The 27,563-nt window shown below is 43.2% G+C and overlaps 1 protein-coding gene across 1 annotated transcript; it reads left to right on the top strand.

Moving 5' to 3' along the window:
- Positions 1-27,563, top strand: KDM4A (lysine demethylase 4A). The gene is made up of 22 exons (XM_063343517.1): positions 1-142; positions 479-631; positions 826-1,001; positions 2,150-2,264; positions 3,093-3,286; positions 4,744-4,793; positions 5,324-5,427; positions 6,468-6,605; positions 7,535-7,785; positions 8,545-8,735; positions 10,029-10,387; positions 12,169-12,289; positions 12,893-13,071; positions 15,351-15,555; positions 15,849-15,925; positions 16,680-16,735; positions 17,696-17,804; positions 18,752-18,940; positions 19,654-19,824; positions 20,323-20,442; positions 21,073-21,165; positions 22,220-27,563. Exons 2-22 carry the CDS (start codon positions 494-496, stop codon positions 22,358-22,360), a joined length of 3,177 nt encoding a protein of 1,058 aa, XP_063199587.1. The 5' UTR covers positions 1-142; positions 479-493; the 3' UTR covers positions 22,361-27,563.

Raw genomic sequence — 27,563 nt, 5'->3', positions numbered from 1 at the left:
GCTCGGGGCGGTAGGGTACGGCCGCGGTGGCGTCGGCGGTCTGCCGGACTCATTGGGCGCGTGGTGCGGAGGGATACGGCAGCCGGGCGCTGGACCGAGGAGGGAGGGCGGAGGCGGCGAAGAAGAGGGACGCCTTGCTGACGTGAGCACGCTGGGCGGGGACTGGGATCCTTCCGCGTCGGGACGGGCTCGCCCCGACCGGTGGCGAGGTGGGGGGGGGGAGGGCGTGAATCGGTGGCGTCTCCGCCGTGAGGGCGGAAAAGAGAGCCGCGGCTCTTGACGGGCGGGCGGCCTCCGCCAATGGGGAGGCAGAGCTGGTGCGGACCCCGCGGCGATTGGCCGGCGGGCGAGGAGGGCGGGGCGTGCGCGCGGAGGGGGCGGGGCGCGGCGGGGGGGAGGGGAGGGGTGTGCGGGGTGACCCGCCCACCCCACCCACCCCCCCGCCATTACCACCCCCTCCGCCTCCTCCTCCGTGCAGGGCCGGCCCGGCAACATGGCCTCGGAGCTGGAGAGCCTCAATCCCAGCGCGCGGATCATGACCTTCCGCCCCACCATGGAGCAGTTCCGGGACTTCAGCCGGTACATCGCCTACGTGGAGTCGCAGGGCGCCCACCGCGCCGGGCTGGCCAAGGTGCGACACCCCCCGGCCCCGGTCCCCTCCGCCCTTTGTGTGCCCCGGTGGGGCGGGTCGGCCCCGGCCCATGGCGGGGGCGGGCGGGGGGAGGGGGGGGGAAGTGTGTGTTTCATCCCGACTTCCCCGAGTTTGCCGCTCCCCTCCGGGCCGGTGGTCCCGGCGGTGAGCGGGCGCGTTGTGCTTCCCCGCAGATAGTCCCCCCGAAGGAGTGGAAGCCGCGTCGGTGCTACGATGACATCGACGAGCTCGTCATCCCAGCGCCCATCCAGCAGGTGGTGACGGGGCAGTCCGGCCTCTTCACGCAGTACAACATCCAGAAGAAGGCCATGACGGTCCGGGAGTTCAGGCGCATCGCCAACAGCGACAAGTACGTCTCTGCGCCCACCTCTCCCCGACGGTGGTTCCTGCGGGACTTCCCGCAGCCCGAATTCCCTGGGGCCAGGTCCTGGCTACCGGCTGGTGCCGGCCAGAGGCCTGAACGTGAGGCCCTGGGCTGACGAGGCGTTGGCTGTCAAACTGGCCGCGCAGATGGGGGCCTGCGGATGGGGACCTTCGTCGCTGGTGTCATCTGGCAGGAGGGCGCGGAATGCCGCCTGAACTTTGCGCTTCTGCTGTGGGCTCCTCTCTGTCTGTCCTCAGTAGCCGGACCATCCAAACCTTAACCTAGACCCTTGAAAATTTTACTGAGTAGAGTAGCAGAGAAAGGAATGTTCTTGACGTGAAAAAGGAGACGGAGAAGAGATCGCTTTAAAAGGAGTTTAACCAAAAGAGCCTTTGAAATAGCTATTTTAGAAACAGCATTAGAATTGCCAGCTGCAGTTAGCCTGATGAAGCTTATCTTGCTAGAGCAGCACGCATCAGATAACTTAGGATTCTGTTTTCTCTAATATAATAATCTAATGAAAATTACTCTTTTATGCTGTATATGTAATTGTCTAGAAAATATATCTATATATACGCACACATTATGTAAGTGTTATAGTGTAAAGTTGGTCCCCAAGTGCTGCACAAAGAGGCCAGTATATAGTTAGCAGGGAATGGACATCGAGAGCAGGTGTTCTGGTGGTGAGCTGAGCGTGCTTGGCCACTTTATACTAGCAAGTGAGCCTGGAAATGTTTGTTACTTTTACAGTGGCAGAAAACTTTGGTTTGGGTTTTTTTTTTTTTTTCAAGTTGTTCTTTATATCTTTTCTGGTGTTGACTACATCCTTCTTTGCTAAGTAGCAATAACTGGAAAGTGGTGGTGGTGTGACCAGAGAGAAGCACACAAAGAAAGCAAAAATGAAAGTAAACTGAGAAATGGGGGAAAGTAATTTTCTTCCTGATCCTTTGTTCCCAAGTCTCACAGAAACGAAGCTGTGGCTGCGCTCATTGCTGTTCTGGGAGGTGGGGGTCTGGCTGATAACACACATTGGGTATTTTTATTGTAGCGTTCAATTCTTTCAGTGGTGGAAAACATTGAGACTCATCAAGTATCAAACTGCAGAGTCTTTAGTATCTCTGTTGTTTTTTCAGGTACTGCACACCGCGCTACACGGACTTCGAAGACCTTGAACGAAAATACTGGAAGAACCTTACGTTCAATGCCCCTATTTACGGTGCTGATGTGAACGGCACACTTTATGACAAGGTAAGAGAACTGTTTTGGTTTTCAAGTGACGGTTATCCCTGTGTATTGCATGCCATAAATACTAATGTAGCATTTGACTCTTAACTTTCAGAAAGAGTTAATGATAGTCTTAGCAGAGTTCCAGCTTCTGCAGTAGGCAGGAACACAATAAACCACGTGTTTATACCATACTCTCCATTTAACCCAGGTAGTTAAAGAAGGCTAATAGAGATAATGTTCTATGGGACCTCTGTTAGAGCTTCAGTGTAATACAGTTTAGTTCAAGAAAGCAAAAACTGCAGTTGCGTAAGTGTTGCTTTTATAGTGCTTTGTCCTGAAAGGCGTATGAGAGTTGGAAGTGTTGATCAGCGAACACGCACTGCTTTGGTATCCACTAGTATGTGTATTTTCATGGGACAACTCTGTAGCCACTTTGTGTTAGGACGAAAAGGATATGCAGTCTACTTGCTAGTCTCTTAAATTGTGATGATTTACTCTTTTAAAGCATGTTTGGAATGAAAAGCGTTTCTGTTCAAGAGAGTTCAGACATCAGCTCAAGCTCGCACTATTGTTTTCTGCTCTGTAAAGTCTGTAGCTTCGTGATTATTTCTCCTTCCTAATCATTATGTTGGCTGATAACTTAGGTGGCTGGTAAATATTCAGTATGTAAGCTAACACCATGTGAAACCTTTGTTTTAGGTGAACTAGCAAGCGGTTTGAGCAGTGCCAGTAGATGGTTTGTCTCAATGTGCTGTTTCACAGGTGTCTGATAGCTTTTGCAACTGTTGTCTTAGCTGCGTGGTTCTGTTCTTCATAAAGCTTGTTTAACAGGAGGCTTGTGTTTTGCAGCATGTAGATGCGTGGAATATTGGCAGATTGAACACGATCCTGGATATTGTGGAGAATGAAAGCGGCATAACCATTGAAGGAGTGAATACTCCTTACCTATATTTTGGCATGTGGAAAACTTCCTTTGCTTGGCATACAGAGGACATGGATCTCTACAGTATTAATTACTTGCATTTTGGAGAACCCAAGTCATGGTAAGATTTTTCTAGAGAATCTTCTAGATATAGAAGAACAATACCATAAAGTATTGGAGTCAAAGTCGTGACGTTATGAGAGTTGACTAAAGGAATTACCATCCCTCCGATCTTGCACTGCAGTGATGACAAGAACACTAGAAGCCTGTAAGGAACTGCAAAGCAGTGTGTGTCCTCGGTAGCATTTGTTTGGTTATTTTCCAGAAAGTCCATTTGCTCTCCTGGTGTAAAGAGTTATTCAGAACTATAATATAGGGTGGACGCTCTCTGCTGCGGTAGGGCCAGAGCTTGGAAAACTTGGTTATGATTTCCTGGGGCTCTAAAATGACCATACTGAGGTAACGTGCCAGTTGTCACATATGCAGTGGGGGAACAGGCAGTTTTTAACAGACTTTGAAATGTAGCTGTTTATCATAGATCTGAAAGCGGGCTAGTGGATCTTGCTGAGTGGTTCTTCCAGTGTCTGAGCTTTCATGATTGTTTTTAGGGGAGGCTCCCAAATTTTTCTGAAGCATGGGTTGCATTTTAAGAGTGAATCATTCCCTTCTGTTCACAAATAAATTTCTCAAGCAACTTCAACAATTGTTTCCATGGCACTTTTGTTGGAAGCTAGTATTTTTGGCTGCCTTCTAGTACAACTTTGAAGTCAAAAATAATAGCTAGCGGCCATGTGACCAATGAACAACCCCATGCAGTGTCAATCGCATGGGAGCATGAAATAGAATAGTACAGTCAGATAAACCATTTGGTCATTGCTTCTTTTACAGTAGAACGTGGAAGAAGTTAACTTTGCTGATGCCTTAGTCTGATTTATTTAAGAAGGAACTCCATCAAGAATATAGCACTCTATTCCAGAGTGAAAGAAAGCCAAGTAGGTGGTTTTATTTACTGTAGTCAAACCAACTACGAGTTTTGTAGCGCCCATAAGAAGGTGTGTACAAAGAGAGATGTAGCCCAAAAGAGCAGGCTGCAAGTTGTGCACATGTTAAGGATGTGGCATTGCGTCTGACTTAGTCCCATCTTGGTCTGAGGAGCTGAAAGAGGTGACTTTTTGCTCTGCATTCCTCCTTGCACTGAGTATACCAGCGATTGCATGGCTGTCAACTGAAATGGGTCAGGAAATGTTCTTCCCTTTCTTCTCGTAGTTCATGTTTTGCTGCGCAGATCTGCTAGTTAAATACATCAGGATCTTTACTTCCTTGACTGCTTAAGCAAAAGTCAATGGAGCAGTTGGTCAGCTTTTGGCTCTTCATTTTTCTTGGGATAGAGAAGGTAAAAGTCCTTGATAAAGATTTTTAGCTTTATGTCATCGAACCTTGAAAAAGACAGTGTCAAGGTGGAGGATTTATTTACTTTTTTAAGTAATTCATGCCTTGATGCCCATTTATGATTTCCTGTCAAACTTTGCGATTTTGTCATGTTACTTGAACTTAACAGACTTGTTCTTATGACTGCAGGTACTCGATCCCTCCGGAGCATGGGAAGCGACTGGAGAGACTTGCAAAAGGTAATCGAGCAATTCATGTCCTGCCTTTTGCGGAAGGTGGGATGGACAGCCTCAACAGGTTTCAGCTCTTTTAGAATACGACATGCCTGTAACGTTTGTAAGAGCACAGGCTGGCATAACTGAACTGACAATTTGCCTTTTAGAATACAATTTATATTACTTCTGAGTGTTTGTTTATAATATACACACAAGAGAAATGTCACATTACAAATAATGTAGTTGTGGTCTGACTAACCTTTAATGAGAAAATCCTTAACTATCGATCATCAAGACTGGAAGGTTATAGCCAAGGAAAGATCCTTCTGTGCGCAGTTTTGTGCTCTTTCGAACTGGCATCTGTTAAACATAAATCTTCTGGAGTTGTCCTTTTTCTTCAGTATGCAAGCTAGCACACTTCAAATAAAGTGGTTCATACTTGTAGGGCTAGGGAAAAATACTGTTTAGACAGTAACTTTTCCTAAAAATTCTTGAAAAATTCACTTAGTTCACAGCAGAACAGTAACATCTCTTTTTGCCTTGATTTTAAACAGGTTTCTTTCCGGGAAGCGCCCAAAGCTGTGAAGCATTTCTCCGTCACAAAATGACCCTCATCTCTCCATCAATTCTGAAGAAATACGGCATCCCATTTGATAAGGTGTAGAAAAGTAATCACGGTTATAGCAGCTCAGTCAAGAGGTTCATGCAGCCCTGTCTTATCTCCAACAGCAGCCAGTAGCAGATGCTTAGAGAGGAAAACAGCAACAGGGAGGACACAAGGCAATCCTTTCCCACTGTACCTCCATTTATCTGACAGTTGGGATCTGAAAGAGTTTGAGACAGACAAATCTGTCAAGAAAAGGCTGTCTTCTGTGATTTTTTTTTTTTTTTAACTTTAAACCATACACAACATCCTGTGTTAGATTAACTTCACTGCTTAGCTATGTATTCGGTGATGAGAGATTGTTCTCTTTTTGTTTCAGACTTGTCCCCTGCTAACGTTGTTTGTTGTGATCCACTTCCTTGATAGAAAATATGGCTTTTTCCCTATTAATTTTTTTCATTACACTAATAACGGTATAGAATAACCTGCCACCCACCCTCCATACCCACATACACACTCATACGCGCACTCTGAAGATCTAGGCTTTGAGTCCTTATTTAGAAGTACCTTCACATCTGCAAGGGCAGCTGAAGGGTTTTGTTGTCATGAGTCTTTGTTAGACAGTGAGGAAATGTTGAAGAGCAGTGGTGGAAGGGTGACTGAGAGCTGTACTTGATTACTACTGTTTCTTTTGTTGTTCGTAAATTTCCAAGTTTTGTGTGGATAGAAATTTCACTTGGCCTTAGATACTGTTCATCCAAACCTGCAGCTGATACAGATAAGTGTCTTTATGATTTTCAGATAGCTTGTCACAGAGTTACTTCGTTGTATAACCACTTCTGTGCTATTCTGACCGGTTGCGTTTTAGTAAAAACTGTTGAGTGTTGTTTTCCACTAACCAGATACTTAACATAAGTAGAATAATGAAGATAAGTATCAAGTCTACCCATTGCAGCAAGTAACTCCAACCATCTGTGGGTAGAGGTTTCAGATATGCTGCATGAGCAGTATGGGAGCTGCTTTTATTCAGACCCACGGAGTAGACTTGTCTGCTAAGTTGTGGATAACAGTGCTGTGTCTCATTTGTCTTTTAGGTGACACAGGAGGCTGGAGAGTTCATGATAACCTTTCCTTATAGCTATCATGCTGGCTTTAATCATGGCTTCAATTGTGCTGAATCTACCAACTTTGCTACTCTTCGGTGGATCGAGTATGGGAAGCAGTCTGTGCTGGTAAGTGGTCTGTTGCCATCCTATTGCATCCCAATAACCTGAATGCAGTGCCTAATGTTCTGCTGGTCATTAAGCCCCCAGTGTTTGTTCTAAGGGAGTGAATTCAGTGCTTTGTCCATTTAAGATGTGATGTTTACTTTCTGACATGGTAACAATGTCCAGTCTGCCTCCCGTTTCATGTCCTTGTTTCAACTATGGATAGCATATAATGTGTTTTTTAGCTTTGTGTAGGTCAAGTGAGGCTTCAAAGAAAAGCAGGGAACTGGTTGTCTTTCCAAAGCTGAAAGGGTGTGCTTGGTGGTCAGGACTTGTCAGTATTTTGTCCGATATTTTAACTGTTATTTATTGACCGTTTAGCCTGGAAGTATGAGTTTGGTAACTTAAGTCACTTATCAAAGTAAGTATCTTGGCTGCATCTTTCGACTGGATAGTGTTATATTCCTGTAGAGGTGCCTTACAAACACGGGTTATGTTTTCAGAAGTTACGTTGAGGTGAATGATTTGAAGCACTAGTTGTAACCATGCCCAGACAAGCTCTACTGCTCTGGGTAGGCCCAGAGTTTGTGTGGCTCCGACTTCCACATTATGGTCTCTGGTTTTGCTGGCTGTTTTTGAGTGAACTCATTTTAAAACAGTCAGCTTCTACCAGTAACTCTGTAAATAGGCTGGTGAGCTTGCTTTCTTAGTTACTGTGATAACGTCTGGTTTTCTATTTCGTTGTTTTTGCTGGCTTTTCTGCCCAGTTTTTAGTAACTTACTATATGCCCTTTTTATTTCTTGGGAAAGAGTGTTGAGAGCTGCTAAGGCTTAATTACATGTAAATGTGGGATTTTTTTCTTCAATTAAGCTTCTGAAAGCAAAGTGATATAGAAAGACAGAGTAGAATTGTTGAGTATGTGCCCTTACTTGAATATTTTTTGTGACTTCAGTGCTCCTGTCGGAAGGACATGGTGAAGATCTCCATGGATGTGTTTGTGAGGAAATACCAGCCAGATCGTTACAAGCTTTGGAAAGCCGGGAAGGACGTGACTGTCATTGACCATACTCTTCCAACCCCAGAGGCGGCAGAGTTTCTTAAAGGGGATCTCATGCAAAAAGTCAAGAATGGGAAACAGTGTGCTGAGGAAATGGAAACGGGAGAGACATGTAAAGAGGAAGTGGACGAGGATGAGACGAAAAGGTAGTGCTTGTACAGTCCTCTGCTTTTCTATTGGATTATTAGAAATTGGACCCAGCTGCAATTGAAAGTTTGCCATTCTGATAGAACAACAGTAGTCAGAGTTAGCAATAATCTGAATAGGGTTTACTTTTAATTTTATTTTATGGTTTGAGTCCACATTGATGACGGTCTGTGGTAGACAGGAAAGGCACCAGCCTGGAAGGTAGTTCTTCATCTTTGGACAGACATCCAAAGCTTGGATTGAAAATGTGCACTGCACACTGGGAAGCCAGAAGAAAAAAGGGGTGTTTTGGGATCACGGGACAGTACTTGCTAGCAAATTCTGGTACTATCAGTACTGCAACATCAGTGTGCAATTCCTGGTTGCTGAAGGTGGACAGGCTAATCATCTTACATTTTGAGTTATATTTTTTCAGCCAGTGTCAGGTACTCTTCCTAAAGCTGACTTTGGTGGTTGGTTTTTTTGTTGCTGTTTTAGTTTGGGGGTTTGGGTTTTTTTTTGTTTAAGGTAAGGAATGCCTGGCTAGAACATAGCTGCCTAATACATGATTAACAGATGCCGAGGAGTCATTCCTAAGGATCACGTACTCTGCTTCTGTAAAGGCAAAGAAAACACTCCAGAGTAATTTGGAAATTACTTGGTTTGCCAGATGCTGTCTCATAAGACACTGATGCAAACCAGGCTGTATTTTGTGCATCCAGAGAGAAATTCAACACACTTATGTGTTTGGTAACCTGATACGGATTTGTCTTCTGCAGCATCCCTAAGCATCGCATAGGAACAAAAAGGCACAGGGTCTGCCTGGAAGTGCCACAGGAGGTGAGTGAGAGTGAGGCCTTCCCCAAGGAGGAGCTGAGCTCCGCGCAGTATGAAGCAGACATGGCAGAGTCTCGTGAGAGACCTACGAGTGAACTTGTGCAGCAAGGTGAACAAAAGCTCAAGCTTCCAGGTAACTGTGTGTCAAGCTTTATCCTGGTACGGGGTATTATTCTTCAGGGAGCTGAATCTGGGGCACTCTTTCATATGAGGCTAGCTGGTAGGATGTTGTCATGTCCAAAAAAGCAGATGCTAGTTTGTCAGAGCCGTGGCAAGCACTTCAGAAACTTACTGCCATGAGACTTGAGATACTACCATTTGATTATTTTTTTATTATTGTTATTTTTTTTCCAAGACCAACATGTGCATCTGGAACAATTTTAGGTTGTGCTCCTTAGTTAAATTTGTCTGATGCTTCTGCCACTGGTCTGAGTAAATGGTATAACCACAGCTTGAACTGTTAGCTTCTGTGACCTGTGGATAACTCCCCAGTGAGAATTATATAAAAAAAACGTTGGGGGAGAACAAAGGTGTAGGCAGCCGTCCTGTAGCTGCTTCAATGACTGACTGACCAGGTAGGTCACCAGGAGGTTGCCTTTCAGCTGAATTAGAGAGAACAGGAAGTATTGCATGAGACTTGCTTAAGAAATTGGTAATTCTAGCTTTTGATTTTTGCTCTTTTTATTTTGTGTGCCTGCATACAGAAGTATATTGGATTCCTCAGTAGTGTAAAGTCCTCTGTATCCCTGTTGAATAATGTGACCTGTTTATAGAAATTGCTTAGTAAAACATATGCACACTTCCTGGTAGTGTTGGTCTGGTATGCTGTATGGATGTTTTGCTTTTAATTTTTTTAATAAGGAGGCTGGAGGAAAACTAATGTGGCTTGTAATGGATCGGTTATCCTTGCTCTTAAGGGAGGAGCAAGGGGCCTATGGAACAATATAAGAACAGAGCAAATATATGTGATGTCTCCCCCTAGTATTCTGGTTTCCAGCACTCTGCAGCTTGTATTTAATAATCTTTTGGTTTGTGGGTTTTTAGTTTTCTTCTGTTAAGTCTCCCATGAACGCTTGTAACCTCTTACCCACGACATCATGTGGCCTGGAGTTGGACTGTTTAGCCACACTGTATAAAAGATCATCTCTGTCTATTTTGAACTCACTGTCTACTGATTTCGTTTGATATACCCTAGTTCTTGTACTGGAAGAGGCAATGAGCAGACGCTTTTATTCCCTCTCTCTCTCTTTAAGCCATCCATGATTTTAATAGGTGTTTGAATTAATGATCTACTCTTTATATGATTGAATGTCACTTTTTTTTGTGTGTGTAGTAGTTGCGTTCCTGTTTGGCTTTGCAAATGATTGCACAAATATTCTCTCTGCTGCTCAGACTTTAGAAAAAGTCAGTATATCCTTTCTTCTAGATCGCGTAGACTCAGCCAAATTTGAAGAACTGAAAACAGTGAAGCTTGAGGAGGAAGAAGAGGAAGAGCAGGAAGCAGCTGCATTGGATCTCTCCATTTCACATGCTTCAAATTCCACTTCAGTTTTGACAACTTCGAAGCAGGGCTCAACTTCCAGTGCGCAGCCCAGCTCGCCTGCGTATTCTGGTTCTGACTCTGAATCGGCTGATCTGTTGGCAAAACGAACTCTTCCTGGGCCAGCCAGGGTACTTACAGTCCATAGCTACGCTAAAGGGGATGCCAGCGGATCTGACAATGAACAGACTTCAGGAAAGAAAGCCAGCGCCACCGCCAGTATGAATGAACAAGAACTGGCAGAGGTATGAATGGCAAGAGGACTGAAAGCTTAAGGGCTGTATTATGTGGTCGTGGATTTGCTGTGACAAAAATTCCTACCTGTGCAGATTATGTTTTGGTTTGGTGTTTGCACAGCAGGTTGCTTAGTTGTTAATGTGGTTTTTTTAATACCTGTGGGGTTTTCTAAACAAACAAGAATGAAGATTAAAGTCTTACACTCTTACCTCTTCTAGAAAACAAGGAGATCCCTTGTTTTGAGAACTTCTCAAAATTAGTTAAGTGCTTTAAGGGAAAGGGTAGCTTGTTGGTTTTGACATGGTAGTGTTACAGGCTGATTCAGGTCCTTTTATAGTAATAGACACCTATTTGTACCTAAAATGAATCTAGTTCAATCCAGCCTTTGTTATGAGCACGTTAATATGTTTGAGGGGTTTGTTTTTAGTATAAAAAACACATATTTGTGCACATCTGTGTGTCCCTTTTGAAAAAAGAAACTATGGAACAAAAATTATTGGTTGGGAGAATGTAAATCTGAGTGTTCAAGAACCGCCAATGAATTTTTTTATTAAACAACCCAAGAGAAGGCTGTAATAGTTAAAATCTTACCTGGTGGTGTCTTTTCAAATTATTTTGTTTTGCTCTTTACGTTTGTGTTTAGAGAGTGGGAGGCTGATAATGATTATGTCTTCAAAATTCAGGAATTACAGAAACAGAACAGCAAGTGGGCAAATCTGTTGATAATTAAGCTGAAACTGAGAAAGAGTTCTCGTACATGTTTAAAGTAAAGAAGTTCCATTGCTGATACTGATGTCTCCATTGTATTCTCCACACAGGGAAAAGGTGAAATTTTGTATGGGTGTAGATTGTTTTCCCCAGTGTGGTGTATCTCAAAACAAATTTTCCATCAGGTGATAACTGGGAGTGTTAATTCCATTTGAATAAAAGCATTTCTGTTTCTTAGAAGGTTTGTATGCAGCTCCGTGTAGGAGATCAGAGATAATGATTGTTATGCTCTCTTCTGGCTTCCTTTATGAAAAGAAGAGATTTAAAAAGACGTAAGATGCATTTAATCTAAGATTTGCTTCTGCTCTTAAAGAATAACATATTAGGAAAAAAAAAAAAGGGAGGGGAGGTTCTTACCTACTGAGAGACCTCCTGGGCTGTTAAAATCATTTCCTTTATTGCCTTGCTTGTCAGGTTAGTAGTAATTTTGTCAGTGTGTCACTTGTTTTTACATAAGGCTAAGGGAAGAGGAAACAACTATTGTTGTAGTCTCCTTCTTCCATTCTAGCTGCAAAAACATCGTTGTAAGTAATAGGCAGAGAGAGTTAAAGTTGCCTTCATTCAAAATCAGCCTGTTAGTTTGAGATGACAGTGAACTCCGTAAATTTTTTTTATTTGATTATTTTTTGGTTTTAAATCTGTAATTTTTAAGTTGACACCCAAACTGAGAGTGCGTGAGACTTCTTATCTTGGTTCTTCTAAATTGAACCATTCTGTCTCTTACACAATTCTTATATAAACAGACTTGCGTGAATAGCTACGCTGGGACCTGCGAAAAATCTCTATTCTGATGGCTGAGCAGAGCTAGTACAGCTCTGTCTGGTTTTCCCTAGCAAAATCGCTGCAAGCAGTTCTTTCAAAAACTTAGCTAGTTTAGAGCTGAAGTTAGTTTGTTAGAAATAAAATTATGAAAGCATGTGTGCATTTTTTGGAGGTTTCTTTAAGTTTAAAGTAAGTTCCTGTAAAAATAATGTCAAAAGGACACGTGCTAATGACTGCTGAATTGCTTCTCCTTGTCCAGGTAGCGAAGGAGTACATAAGATCAATGAAGGAGAGTAAGAAGTCCAAGGGTCGTCGCCAGCCTTTGAGCAAGCTCCCACGTCATCACCCGCTCTTGGTTAAAGACTGTATTAGTGATGATGGTAAGTAAGCCTTGTGTTCTATGGGAAACTGTAGAGAGGGTCTCAGCTTCTGTGGACAGTGTAGGGTGTTCCATTAAGTCACTGGTGATAAACAGAAGTCAGCAACCTCTGCTTATCTCATGATTTATTTTTTTTTTTGTGCTTGCATCATTAAACACTTCTCTTGAATGGTGTTGTCTTTCTTTTCTGTTCCATTCTTTGGGAAGTCACAACTCTGAAAGGAAAATTAAACCAGTACCAGAGACTGTCACATAATTGCATCTGCCTTAGAGCGTTGCAGTAATTGATGTAAATATTCATGATTTTAAAAAATCACCAAAAACACGCTACCAGATTCTTTGGCTGACGGCCTGAGTCTTGATGTAATTTGGAGCTGGTGCTATTCTCACCCAATAAGCCTCTCTTGTGTCTGCAGAGTTGCTCCATTAGTAGAAGCTCTTAAAAAGGAGACCAAGTTACTGGCTCCCATCACCCTTCAGTTTGATTTCTGGCAGTCTTTTCTTTCATCTCCATTCATAACTTCTTGCCTTATTTATGTTCATTTTCAAGAAGGGTATCTATAAAAAGACAGATAATCACTGAGTTAATGATCTCTTATTGCAGAAGCATCGGAGCAACTAACTCCTGAAGAAGAAGCTGAGGAGACAGAAGCGTGGGCCAAGCCACTTAGCCAGCTGTGGCAGAATCGGCCACCAAATTTTGAGGCTGAAAAAGAATACAATCGGACCATGGCTCAGCAGTCTCCTTACTGTGCTGTTTGTATGCTCTTCCAGACGTATCAGGTATGTAGACCAAGCCTGTTAATGTTAGGGTAGAGATAACTGAATAGGTTGCCGCTGTGATGCATCGTTTTAAAAAAAGTTGTTTTGCATATTGCCAGCTAATAAAAGCTGTATCAGTGTTGCAGTCTTCCCAAGGATTTGTTCCAGGAGTGCACAACTGGTTGAACCTCACCACACCTGTGCTGGACTGCCTCTGGGTTCCCAGGGGCTCGCTCAGCTGTTCAGCAGAAGCTTTTGTGTTCTGTGGCTTTTGCTCGAACCACAGAATGGAGCTCGAATGTTGCTGGAGCTGACTGTAAAATCTCACTTCTCTTTTCCAGTCTGACACCTTTACTTCTATGCTTTTTTTTTTAAAAACACTTGAAGTCCACTCATAGCACATTGTCTTTGAGGAGCTGGCAAGGAAGAAAACCTTTTATTTAAAAGGATTTAGGGTTGTGTTTGTGGATGGCATAGATAGAAAGCTGTCTTTACTTGGAATATATCCATCTTGACAGTAGCTATGACGTGAAAATGTGTTTTAACAAAGTGCGGCTGTAGCAATGCACAGGTTGGCATGGGTTGCAGAACCCCTTTGTCATGTTGACTAAATGCTTAGGCAGGAGTCCTACACCGAATATTTTGCTGTGCCTAAGCTGCATAATTTTAAGGTAGCTTGAATAGTTGTCTGATTGTGTGTTCAACCTGGTACTTAGAGATAGTTCGTTCCTTCCCTATCAAATACTAAGTATATTTGATTCATTTAAGATCACTGTGTGATCATGGTGGCACTAGGAACGTGTTAACTGCGGTTTTGGAAATAAAGACCTCAAATTTTTGTTGAGGGTTTATATTGCATGTAGTTCCTAATTTCAATGAAAACCATAGACTATAGTTTCTGTTCAGTCTTTCTATTTCTGTCTGAGAGTAGGTTCTTGTTAGGCCTGGAAATTCTCCGTGGAAGCTGCATAGTGTGTGGGGATTTCACTAGTGCTGACGGTGTATAAAGTTAACGATTTGAGGACAGTTTAAGTTCTGTTAGCATTTAGAACTCAAAAAAGAAGCTATTAAGCAGAAAACTCTAGCTGCAGGTTTTCAAATGCCTGTCTACAGGCAGTGAAACAGAAACTCTTTCAAGATTTGAGCTGTGGTTAGGGTCTTTGTTCTAGCTTCAGAAAGTCTGTAGCGAGTCTGGAAACTCACTTTAGTTACCCATTCAAATAAAAAATTGGCACAAAGTGCCAGACAAATATTCACTTTTCCTTTGTGAAGAAGAAAAGTATCTAGCTGCTTGGAAGAAAAAGTTGCATTTTCTTCAACTTTGATTTAGATTTCTCTCAGTCACTTAGTCTTTTGCTTGACGTGCAATGTTCAGTGTAAATCAGTAAGTGTTACAGAATCTGTGAATGAACAAGACTTGTTGAAAACATGTTGGTTTCCTTCCTACTGTGATCCTTACCCGGACTTCTTGTCATACCTTTTGGTGCACTGTAGGAGAGACAGTGCAGCTTCATTCTGCTAATAATATTTTTAAAAGATTAGGCAAGCTACTTCTGTGGTGGCCTGTGAGGTACAAAAGATGGCTTGAAATATTTGTTCAAAGAGAAAGATTCATTTTTATTTAGCTGTTAAGACGGGTAACTTGAATGGAAGCGTATATCTGTAAGCTTTACATGTAATTGCTGTTTGGTTTGACATTGGTTTAGATGAATAAATGGCAAAATATTAGCCTGAAAGTCTCCTGAGCCTGAAGTGGGAAACTGCCCTTTTAGTCTGCTTGTTTCCCAGGAACAAATCAGTTTCAAAGCCCATTAGACTTGTTCAGACCTGCACTAGGAAAAAATAATGGGGACTGCAGTAGGTATCTCTGTGTGTGACCACAGTCCTCCCGTATTGAGGTAAGATAAATGTACACTGTTGGATAGCAGGGTTATGATCCTCTGTATTAGGGGGTGGAGGGAATGCAGCAGAGCTGTTGCCCGTATTGCATGAGGTGTGCTTGATGATTCCATCTCTTCTGTCAGAAGAGATGCAGTTTGATGTGTGTCTTGTTGCTCATTAGAGGGATGCAGTTCAGACCTTAGGTTTAGCCTTTTGGGTAGAAAATAATTTCATTCTGAGGCTGCAGTAGCTGAGGATTTTATAAACTAACTATAATTTCACCTAACCTACTAATTCTTTAATCTTTCAGCACCTTCAGTCTTCCTTTAACTGGATTTATGTATGGAATAATGCATGAGTAAAGATGATACGAGACAGTTTTATCTGTAAAGCTTAAATTCCCTGCCCATCCCTTACAGGCAGAGTGCGGAGGCAACAGTCAAAACTCTGGCGTAACTCCAGCTGCTGTGGATGGGAAGATCCGAACCAAACCCCTGATTCCTGAAATGTGCTTTACTACAACTGGCTGCAGCACTGACGTCAATCTTTCAACCCCCTACCTAGAGGAAGATGGAACCAGCGTACTCATCACCTGCAAGAACTGCCACGTCTGTGTTCATGCAAGTGAGTGCATCTAGACTTAACCCTGAACTCTAGTATTCTCTGTAGTAGGTCTGTACATCACAGCAAGCCTCTGCCAGTCTGTTTAATGTACAAATAGACCAAGTTCAGCCTTTATCTGGATGCTATATGCTTGAGTGCTGGCCATTGACATACGGATTTGGCTGCACGGATAACTTCAAATATACAGCATCACCCTGAGGCTCGTTGATTTTTTCATTCCTGCTTTACTTCTGGGCCCTAGGGGAATGGGTCTGAGTTTAGGTAAGCTCTTAAGTGGGATGTGTCTGTTCTAGGTTGTTACGGTGTATCCCCTGACAAGGCCACTGAAGACTGGATGTGCTCAAGGTGTACAGAAAATGCCTTAGAAGAGGTAAAGTTTCTCCTACCGTTCTCACTGATGGAATCTGGTACATCTGGGAACTTGGCTACAAAGTTCATTTCCATAGTGTGGTGGTGGGTTTTTTTATTATTCTCTTCTGTGAAAAGAAGGCAATTTAGAGAACGTTTAGGAGACAGTCTCTTGTATTTTGGTGCTTTTTAAGTTGTAGTGGTAGAATCCTTTTAACTAGCGCAAAGCTGCCAAACTCACTTGAGTCATAGGGAAGATGTTCTGTATGAATGTGGGAATACCTCCATTTTCTGTCTTAATTTATGGCAGCTACTGTTTCTAAAACAGAAAGTAACTTCAGTTAGTAACTAGGGAGGTGTGCACATGTGAAACAGGCAAGAAGAATGGGATTCTCTCAAAAAGCTATACACATTTTAGATCAGCAGAATGGATCAGCCTTTCAAATTGTATTTGCTCATGTTTGTTCCAGATCTTTTACACATCCTCAAAGGGTATAGGGTACTGCAGTTGTAAAAGGAACCCATAACAAACAAATTGAACAAGTCTTCAGTGGTCGGTCTGCTTGCCTTCAACAGACCTGGAGTCTATATTTGTTGCCATAAGGGCAGTAGCTTTTGAGAGCTAAAGGGGTGATCTCTACAAGGTAATTAGGTCTCTTCTGACAGCGAAACCTTTTTTTGTTTCCTCTGGACATGCATTTTGAGGAGGAAGTTCTGAAGCCAGTGTACTGCTCTGGACTTCACTCTTTCAGCTAATGCTTTCTTCCTTGTGCCAGGACTGCTGTTTGTGTTCATTACGAGGAGGAGCACTGCAGAGAGCCAATGATGACAAGTAAGTGTTCCAGATTTTTTGATCTTAAGGGAGAAGCTCAATTCCTAAGTAACTGAGGGTAAGCTAGTAAAACCAACGTCTGCATTTGGCGTAACAGTGACCAACAACACCTTTACACTTTGTGTTACTGTTGGGCGGGGGGGGGGGCTATGGCAAAGCGTGTACATTGTGTTTGCATGCAGCAGGCATCATCTTTTCAGGTAATACCTCACTCATATTCTGTTGAGAGCAGCTGTTAATTGCTTTGCATTTTATAGTGTAGAGGTGTATCATGCAGAGGTATAATGTACCACATAAAATGAAGGTTCCTGATGAGAGAACATCTCTCAGTACCTTCTCACAGAGGATTTTGATTTCTCCGTGTAATGTGTGGTGGCAATGGTGTCAAAGGGCAGCCGTATCTTTAAGTAGCACAACATGTTGAAATTCAGGGTACCTCCGCAGCAAGCGTACAGCTGCCTGTCCTGTGTCCTTTGGTGTGGTGGGTCGTCTGAAGTTATTTGATGCAAAATAACAGTGGGACAGACCTGTAGCACCATGAAGTAGCTGAAACTTGCTCTTCAAAATTTTTGTGGATGTCATATGGAGCCTCAGCCTCTCGGTCATGGTCTCAAAAGTAATTCAGTAGTGACTGAGCAGTTGCTACGGGTCAGGTTTGTGAAGGAATAAAGCTAACAGACAGGCTTTTATAATGCAGGTATGCAACCAGCACAAACCACACTAAATTGCTCTCCTATTAAGCCTGTTAGTAATAGATTGGAATTATGAAGTAGTCTTGGTTTTGCCCGACTTGTGCCCTGTTACTAGCAGTAGGAAGGAAGGTTACACTGATAGTTCTCAGAGGCTGTTTATCGAGGTTTGTATGTCAAACTTCAACAGGACTGTATTTACTTTAACTCCAAAGCGTCCTCTGTTAGCCTAATGGTATTAATTTCTTTTTTCTGTTTTCTCTCCTGACAGGTGGGTTCATGTGATGTGTGCTGTAGGTGTACTGGAGGCAAAATTTGTGAACATTGCAGAGCGGAGTCCTGTAGATGTTGGCAAAATCCCCCTGCAACGTTTCAGGCTGGTAAGGATCACCCCTGCTTCACTGGTGGGATTTCAAAGTGTCTTTCCAGTCTGTTCACAATCTGGGACATTTGGCTTATCCCTTCAAACCCAAGTCATCTCCTTTCCAGACTGAACAATTTAATCTGCTCTGTTCTTTGTATGGGAAATAACAACTGTCCCCGTTGCCATTTTTTTGAATCTTTCCCTGTTCTTGTATATGTTTATTCAGATAAGGAGCCAGCAATGGGGCACAGTTTTCAGTATGTGGTAAATGACGTTTATACAGCAGTGTAACAGTTATACTTGTTTTGTTTGTTATTCTTTTATTCCCTAATATTTAACTTGCTTTATTGACTGCCGTTGAGCACTGAGATGCTTCAGGATATGCGATGCATTTGTATAATGGGTGAATGTCTTCAGCAAGAAAGAAACTGTACTTAAATCCTCTAACAGCTCAGTGTTGAAGGGAAAATGGTTTTAAGTGCTTTGCATATGCTAGTGTGTTACAGATAACATTCCTTTCCTACAACAGCCCGTCAGGCCTGCTCCAAGTGTAATTGGGTCACTGGTAGTAGCGATAGAATTTTAACTGTTACTTCTGTTGTCTTTGCCCATTATTCTAATCTTGTTGCTTGTTTTTGTGTAACTTAGCAGCCAAGTGCTGAAAGGCCCTGTTGACTTTGGAGCATTGTAGGCTGATTTAATCCAAGATTTCCAGTTGCTAGCATCCTTGGGTCACATGCTGTGCATATTGAGCTGGTACATTTTTTTTGTCTATGAGTTTTCTTTAAATTTATAAATTACCACCTAACTATAAACTAGAATTGGCAGTTGTCCTTTTAATCAGAAAGTAGCAGTGCTCTCACAGAGAGTAAATGGCACAGTATCAGACTCTTTAGACCAGCTAGCCCTTTGTGTGGGGTAAAAGCTAGTGCCAATCAATAACCTCTAGTTTCCTGTCCACAGAAATGCATCTTCTGCAAGAAACGAAGGAAGAGAATTGCAGGTTGCTGTGTACAGTGCTCACATGGTCGATGTCCCACATCCTTTCATGTCAGCTGTGCCCAAGCAGCAGGAGTCATGATGCAGCCTGATGACTGGCCATTTGTGGTCTTTATTACCTGCTTCAGGCATAAGATTCCATCTCAGGCAGAGGTGAGTAGGTGTGGGATTCCCAGGATTTGAACTGCAGTATCTTGGAGGGACTGAAAAGTTTGATTGTGCGATTCTCTTAAAATTTCATAGAAAGCTTGGCTCTCTCAATGTTCAGTGTAATCTAATGGTGTTGGTCTTGGATTCTGATCTCAGCCTTGCTGCTGCTCTGAGTGATCGTAGTCAGGTCCTTTACTGTATTTTGGTTTGCAGCCCAGAAGGACCAAGAGCGTTACATCTCTCCTGTGGCTGTTGTAATGAGGAATAATAGTGGGGTTTATGCTGTGAGACTTAATATGCAGGAGTTAGTGCTGGGACTCCAGGAGGCTGCATGAGTGGTTATAGATTTTCATATTTAAGTGATTGATTAGTTTATAAAGTTCCCATGTAGCACTTCTAGCAATCAAAACCACAACAATCTATTAGAGAATATTTACTGTAAAGGCCTTTATTGCTCTGAAAGATGAGAGCTTAATTTACTAAGCAAGCTAAGGACAGCAGCATCTAACAGATTAGGTTTTAAGCATTTGAAATTCGAGAGGCAGAACTTAACTCAAAGTGATGATGTCTTGAGTAGAGTTACCTGAACAAAAATATTTTCCTTCCTTGTCTGCCAGCATTGCAGCTATGATCCTCAACATGTTCTTTATTAAGTCATTGTGTAAAAAAAGTGATTTTTTTTTTTTTTTTTTTTTTTTTTTTTCTCTCCTTCTCAGCGAGCTAAGGCTGCACTCCAGGATCTGTCACCTGGACAGATAGTCATCAGCAAGCACAAGAATGGTCGCTTCTATCAATGTGAAGTGGTCAGCCTTGCAAAGGAGACTTTCTACGAGGTCAACTTCGATGATGGTTCCTTCAGTGATAACCTGTATCCAGAGGACATTGTGGTATGTTATGCAGTGGGAGTCTGGCTCCGGTAGAGGGCACATGATGCGAATCAATTCTTGCAGCTGCAGAGCAGACACGCCAGGGGTTTTGGTAATTGTTCCAACCCTAGGTCATGTTGTGGCTGAGGTGTGCTGCAAGATAGCCTTAGGGGTGTTACGTGAGACTGACTTAGCTGAGGGCACATAGGAACAGGTGTAACAGGGAGCACAGCTAATCTTCGGCTGTTTAGCAGTGGTAGGTCTGAAATAAAACTTGCTGATTCTTGCATACCATTCCTGCATGAAGTACTTTGAAGTTGGGCCCGCTGTTGGGATTTAAATACAGATGACGTAGGTGGACGTCTCTCAGCCTAGTTCTCCGTTCCTAAAATGGAGTAATTGTTGGGGTGGTGTGCGATGTGATGGGGATGGACTTCCTGGTGGTTTTGCTGAATCTTCACATAAGGAAGCTGCTTACTCTTCTCCTTGTCTCTCCCATGTTCTTTGTTCATGCTCTAGAGTCGAGACTGTCTTCAGTTAGGTCCCCCTGCTGAAGGGGAAGTTGTGCAGGTGAGATGGACAGATGGACAAGTTTACGGAGCCAAGTTTGTCGCATCACATGCCATCCAGATGTACCAGGTACAGAATTGTTTGTCTGAAAAGTTATTGTTCATAGCATGTTACCAGGGCTGTTCTTAAAGCTAGCAGAGCTGTAGGGGAGTCATGCTTAAATGCTTCAGGGGAAGTTACTCAGTGCTGTCAGCGATGCCAGATGCTGGTAACAGTTGCTGGAGTTAAGAGCAAAGTGGCTGCTTGCAGCTCTACTTTTATCTGGCTACCTACTTGAAAGTGTCAGCTTCTGAAAAATTGCTGGCCTGCAATTCTTCAGAAACAGTCTGCTGTAGTTTAAACTACTTAAAATAAGTTTAGTTTTGCTTTTCTCTGTTTAGTGAGATTGCATCATGCCTTGCCTGCTTCCAAAAGGATGAGTGTTCAGGACGTATTAAAGTGACCAGCCAGACTGCCTTGTCAGGTGTTGCAGGAATATCCCAAAACTTGCTGGGCTAGTTTTATTGTCATGGGATTGGTGAGGTTTTGGTTAAAGTCTGTTGCAGTGTGCATACTTGCAAATGTATTTTATAAAATTCAAGTGGTAGAGGATTATTTCATGAGAGGCCTCTGTGGGGAGGAGAAGGCAAGATCTGGGTAGCTGTGGGAGGGTTCTAACTTCTGAAACTTCTGGCAGAACAACTTCTGGTTTTCTTCTAGGTGGAATTTGAAGATGGGTCACAGCTGATGGTGAAAAGGGATGATGTGTATACTCTTGAAGAGGAGCTTCCTAAGAGAGTGAAGTCAAGGCTGGTAGGTAAACAGGGTGCAAACTTCTACTGAAGAAGCTCATTTAACTTAATTTGTTCTTGAACAGCAAGCTGAGTGCATTACAGCAAAAGATTACAAGCTGATGCTGTCCTCAGTTGTTGTGAAGCTTGGTAGTTGATCAGGCTACAAAAGCAAAGTTCTGTCTTGCTCTGGAGAGACTTTAATTCTCCTTCTGCAATGACTGGAGTTTATAGCATAGAGTCACTGTTCGGGACAGCAGGTTAATACCCTTTTGTGCCCATATTCATAAGTTTCATTGTCTGTTCCCATTGCAAACAGTGGCCAAGTTCCTTCACTTGCCCTTTGTTCTGAAAAGCTCTTAGTAGGGTGGCCCCAGGAGAGCTGGCCATTTTTAAAAATTGTAAAATAACTCAGGTGGGAAAGGATTTCTGCAGGTCTGTGCTCCAGACACGTATTCCAAGCAGGGGTAACTTTGAAGTCAGACGGCTCAACGGCTCACGGCTCTCTCCAGTCAAGTTTTGGTGATCTCAAAGAATGGAGATCCCACAGCCCCTTTGGGTCCCTGTTCTGTTGCTTTATGCCTCCTGCTATAAAAAACTACGGACAGCACGCTAGGGTATCCTGCGTTAGAGCATGATCGTGCACAGCCTAATGCAGAACCTGTTGGCAGGCACACAGGATGTTAGAGGTTTAAGAAAGAATATATCATAGCTGAATCCTGTTACCAGGTGTTTAAACATTCCTGGTTCGTAAGGCACAAAATGTACTGGACTGCTTGAAAGTTGGAAAAGATGAGTGTGTTTATTCCTTTAAGAAAGTAATTGTGAACTTAAATTAGCTACTCAGTTAAATTTGAAACCTGTGGTTCTTTAGATCTCTCCTTACAGTTCACTTAAACTTATCCCCAGATTTTAAAATCCAGCGTCTGAAATACTTTTCTTGTGTTTGGTCAGTTTTTGAGGAAGGCTGAATGTTCCCAAGTGCCCTGACTTGGTTCTTTCTTACGTGCAGTAGGAGCGTGTGCAGGCAGGGAGTTGATCAGTGTTCTAGTGACTAATTCTGGTTTTTCTCTTAGTCAGTAGCTTCGGATATGCGCTTCACGGAGATCTTCGCAGAGAAGGAGGTCAGACAAGAGAGGAAGAGACAGAGAGTGATCAATTCACGCTACCGTGAAGATTACATTGAACCTGCGTTGTACCGGGCCATCATGGAGTAAGCACTGCCTGTGGCAGAGGAAGAAGATGCCCACCTCCCCCAAGGATTTAAACGCTCCAGTACAACAGGCCATATTTGGATGCTTCGAATCCAGGGTTTCTTTGTTTTGTTTTTTAAGGAAGCTAAAAAGCTGATGCTCTGCAGTAGCTGAAAGGCAGCTGTTGGATAGTGAAACAGATCCCATTTGCTGAAGCTGATGCCTGCAGACTCCTGGTCTGAAGTTGGGTCCTTACTGAATAAGCCAGCTTGGGGGTGTTGCTTTCATCTCATCGAGCAGTCTTGCTTTTTTATTAGAGACAATTTTGACAATTTTGGGAGTTGTAGCCAGGAATCTTGGCAGCTGCAGAATAGTACGGTCTATTGTTTTAGTTGAATAATATTCCTGATTTTGGGAGTCTCCCTGGTGACCATACCTGGGCTTTAGCAGGCAGTATTACTGGTGCTTGAAATGGAACCTTTTTTTATATTTATATCCATCTTTTTGTCGCAAGCAGCTTCAGTCTCTTGTTTCTCAGCACCTCCTTTCTGAGGATTGAGCTGTAGGCTGTTCAGATCCAAGCAGACAGGAGGTGCTTGTGTGAACAGGTGAAATGTGAAATTGAATCCTATAGGACAAATTATTTAACCCTCCATTTAATATTTTTGTTCTGATACTTGTTTTGACTTACTTAATCATAAGTTTAACTGTAATAGAACGTGCCTCAGAATCAATGAAATCTGTTTGAGCCCTGCGCAGTGCAGCCTTCTAACAAGAATAGGAATTCAGCTCCCAATAGACTTTCAGCTCCCAAAGAGTTTCTTCTGAGTTTCTCCCCACCCCCTCTAAGGCAATAATGACCAAAGGGACAGAGTCCTAACTCTCCCTTCTTGAAATCCAAGCATCACAGTATTGGGGATAACAGGGCAGTGGTACCTGAAGCAGTGCAGTGCCTCTTCCGTAGCAGCACTGTCTGTCATGTGGCCGCCGGCTTTTGCTTACAACCGCTAGTATTGGGTCTGAGACAGGTAAAGCATGCACTGAGCTGTATGTATTACTGAAGGGCTGTGCAGTGCTCTTCTGAAGCAGGAGTGCTGCTGTGGTGCTGTCTGGTAAAGGTTACCGCAGCGTTTTTATGGAGTATATATGGAGTAGGGCACATCCCAGTTGCGTTGGAGAGAACTCGCTACCCGAGCAATAGGAAGCTGAGTTGAGCTGGGTAGTAGGTGTACCTGGAAGATGTGCCAGCTTGCTCCTGGTAATTTAAGCATTAACACACCGCAGTAGGAGCCCTGTAAATACATGTTCCTTTCCCATTCTGTAGGAAAGGGATTTTAGGCTGTGGAGCAGATTGGCCGCCTTCTTTTTGCATGGAACAATGGGGTGACTTTCCTGCTGGAGAAAATTATGGTTACATGTTCTCCAGAAGCAGTTCAAGAGGAGAATTTTCTAGTGAAACAGACCTAGTGCATCCCTGCTTCTATAGGGACATGGCAATGTGTCTGCAAAGTCTGGATTTGTAACTTTTTTCCTTTTGTTACATAGGAATGCTATAAACCAAACTCTTCTGAAACCCCGGTGCATCGATTTGTGATTAGCAATAAAATGTAGTATTGTGTAGTGATACAACTCTTGATCAGAAAAGAAATAAACTACAACTTTTATAAAGAAAATCTTACTTATCCCTACATTTTTATAGGGTCAGGAAGCTGATACAAGTAGCGAAGATTTGCACAACCACAGTTTTGCGTAGAGGTATTCTGGCCCATTTTTTATGGTGGAATACATCATTCATCAGTATTGGAAGGCTTAAACAGATTCTGAAAGGAGATAGTGGCTTTCCTTTGGGGTTTGTTGTTGTTGGTTTTTTTGGGGTTGTTTTTTTTTACATGTCTAAAACTGCTGGTCTCAGGGTATTAAATCGCTTTCTGATGGACGGGATAGTTGGCTTGATAAAACTAGGATCTGTTAAGACCAGAGTGTAGTAGCTGCAGGTACTCTGGTCTAGGCAATAGGGAGAAAATTGCACCTTGGTGTCTTAGCTTGTACGTAAGCTTCTCAGAAGTGATGTGCTGTGAGAAAATGCAGAGAAGAGCTGGCAGAGCCTTAACAAACCTGCCTCTGTTCTGCCAGCGTGTCTTAAGATTTGATACTAACTTCTCATAGACTGAACACTACCTGCATATTACTGAAAAACATACTCTTCGTACCATCGGCCATTCTCCCTCCAGAGAAAAGGTGCCTGTGTTCAGGCTTTCTTCCCAAACTGCCATATAACTTACATGCAACTTTTAGGTGCCACGTGCTACCTGTGCTGCAAACACCTGGCTCAACAGCTTCATCCTAAAATGATGACCTAGTATGAAACCGCTGGATTTGTTTGGATTGGTGGTGTTCAACTGCAGCAGGTTTTGCCACCCACCTCTAACAGTATTGAGTGACTTTTGAGAGCTCCTATGCCTAGTATTTGTTCTGGAAGAGGAGCTCTGTTATGCTACATTTTCTGCAGACTCCGGATTTGCTCTTGTCAGTTGGCTGCACTGTGTTGGAAACCGCTGCCATCGTGCACTCTGAGACAAAGGGCCTTCCCAATTTTTCCATCAGTTCTTGTGCTGCATCATTCAAACGTGAGCATACTTTACCTACTGCAGTGATTGAACTGCATTTTGGCTTCTCTCCGTGAACTTAAAATTGGTGACCCTGATGTTTGAGGGGTTTATATTATTTGACTTTGCAAAAACAACTGGTTTTATGGCTTGAAGGTAGCAATAAAAGCTCGTTACAGAGCAGCTGTCTCAAAGGTACATATGCTTTCAGTTACCCATACTTTGATCTCGACTGATAATAACTTTCTCCAGTGGTTTGTTTTTGGAGTTGTATTTATCCCTGTTACAGCATCATTCCAGTGAGGGCAAGGTGCTGACAGAGTATCAGCTAGGCAGGTGCTTCTTGAATGTGTTCAGTAGGAAATCACACTTACTATGCCCCACGGGAGCTCTGGTGGCCCTCCCTTAGGTCCATTGCATGTGATGCTGCAGGCAGTAGACCTCCTTACTTCACTTTTCATGAAGCTTCCATCTGTGACTGGTTCAGGTTGGACCCATAAAAAGCATTTTTAGTACAAACAAGTAGTGGCTTGCCCTTAATTCAAGGATGAGTTTGGCAAGCCAGTGATTACTTTTTATAAGGTTTAAAAAGGTGACTGCGTTCTTTGTAAAGCACCTGATTGCAGTAATGTTTCTGCCTGGGGCTGGACTTCTAGGAGACCTTTTTCTCCATCAGCAGACCCCTCAGATGACCAGAGAAAGTACCGTCAGTAGTAGGACCCATTCTCCTTGCCCTTTCTCTCTCTTCCCAGTGTTTTGAGCTGGGTTGAACTGATTCTGCACTGTTTGAGGAGCATAGCCACGTATCCCAAGGCTTCCAATGCATCTCTGTTCTTCCATTCTCTAACTGGGCTCCTGTTGTCTGACATGTCTGCAGTTGTGCTTGTTTTTTTAATGCAAACATGGGATGAAATCAAGACTCTGGTAGCCTGTATGTTGTTTTCAATTTGATCAAGTAATAAATCTAATTTCAAAATGGACAATCTGTAGACTAATTTAAGAACCAAAGCAATGTAACTTGTAAATTCTCATCATGCTTCTAATCTTTGTAGTAGCATTATTCCTTTCTAATACTCATCTCCTTAATGCTTATCCAGTGAGTTCTTGGGTGTCTTTCAGAGATGCTAGGCAGAGTTCTGTTATTTAAGGACTCGGTCCAGCATGGCTGTTCAACCAGAACAGGGACAGCCACAGCCTTGTCCCTCCTCATTGAAGTACAGACGTGAGACATCTGCAGTAAGAGCTGAGTTGCCATAGGTTCCCTCTGTAGCTGAGAATAGCAGTTGCAGAAGAGGAGTCATCAGAAAATCTTCCCTGGGTGCAGAGTCAGGCAGCTCCGCTCTTTACTTCAGCGTTGACTCTTGAATTTCGCAGTGCTGGTGAAGACTTGCTGAACCGGCAGTCAGGAAAAGGAGGTTCTCCTGCCTTAGCTCGGGGATTTGTGTTACTGATACACCGAGTGACCTTGAGTAAATTGCTTATTCGTTGTATTATTACTTCTGCCCCTATCTTCGGAGCCTTAAGTGCCAGGTATTCCTGGAGCCAGCTTTTGTAGTTTGGGGAAATGTTAACATCTCCTTTTCCCTGACAAATTTGTAAGCATTGCACAGAACCTTTTAGTGTGCGCACTTAAGTTAGTGTAAAGTGTGCAGTATTTTAGGTTCAACATGAACAACAAGGAATATTGCTTAACGTCAAAATAAGCCATAATCATTTTTCGTTTCTTTGCATCGCTGTTAGAGCTGTTCAGCAGCTTTAGATTTCTCCCTCGGATGAGTGAAGAGTGCAACGCTTCAGGTGGGGCGAGTGTGGTGTTGCTTGGTTCCACTAATGAGCATAGCTGAGGGTGTGTATCGGTAGTTTCCTTTGACCTCACCAGAATGGTCCACAGAGGAATGGGAAACATTCACCTGATCGCTATCTTTTGAGGAACCCATGGCAGATCCATGCAGAAACGTTGCCACAGCCTCCTTGCTGCAGCATGAGTAATGTGACAATGCTGAAGTCAAAACTGTTCTGACAGCATCTAGCGAAGGAGGGAAATGCGTGGGATGGTACTGGAAAAAGACCAAAATCGTATAGTATGTGTGTTAGTTTCTAGACAAAACTGAGTGAAGGTAGGAGAGCCTGAAAAGAGGTGTCCTTGGCCTGTAATTCTGTGTTCAGGAAAGTTCTCACTTTTATGAATGGTTCCAGTGGGCTGTGAACGCTTTCGGTATGCAATGCAAGAGAGGAATGGAACAGGCCTGCTGCCCGGGCTCGTCCGCCTTACCTGGGGGAGTTAGTCGGGTGGGAGTCACTGCCTGGGGCATCCTGTGTGGGCCCCTCATGCAGCAAGAGGAGCCAGTAGCCCAGGAATTGGGATCCTGTCCTCTTCAGCCACACTGATGGCTGAAGGAAGAGCTGCCTCCTTGCGGGCTGTAGGCAAGGTGGGTGGCTGGTGTGCTGAGATGTTGCCATACCCAGGCTGAAGTCCTCCATCTAGAGTTAAGAGAAACCTGTCTCTGCAGCTCAAGAATTTGTACCAGCCACTCTCACATCCAAGCAGTGCCTGTGACCGCACTCTGGTACATCACATACAAGTACGCTGTAGCCAAAGTGAACTACTTCAAGAAGTATAA

The sequence above is a fragment of the Chroicocephalus ridibundus genome, chromosome 8, assembly GCF_963924245.1.
Source record: "Chroicocephalus ridibundus chromosome 8, bChrRid1.1, whole genome shotgun sequence".
NCBI lineage: Eukaryota > Metazoa > Chordata > Aves > Charadriiformes > Laridae > Chroicocephalus > Chroicocephalus ridibundus.
Note: the sequence above shows the minus strand (reverse complement) of the source record. Positions and strands in the feature narration are given on the sequence as shown.

What these genes read in the sequence shown, in the direction of transcription:
- KDM4A (XM_063343517.1), top strand. Translation starts at nt 494, where the DNA reads ATGGCCTCGGAGCTGGAGAGCCTCAATCCCAGCGCGCGGATCATGACC. An exon ending in ACCGCGCCGGGCTGGCCAAG is followed by an intron (nt 632 to 825) that starts GTGCGACACCCC and finishes GCTTCCCCGCAG; the next exon opens with ATAGTCCCCCCGAAGGAGTG. An exon ending in TTTGGAGAACCCAAGTCATG is followed by an intron (nt 3,287 to 4,743) that starts GTAAGATTTTTC and finishes TTATGACTGCAG; the next exon opens with GTACTCGATCCCTCCGGAGC.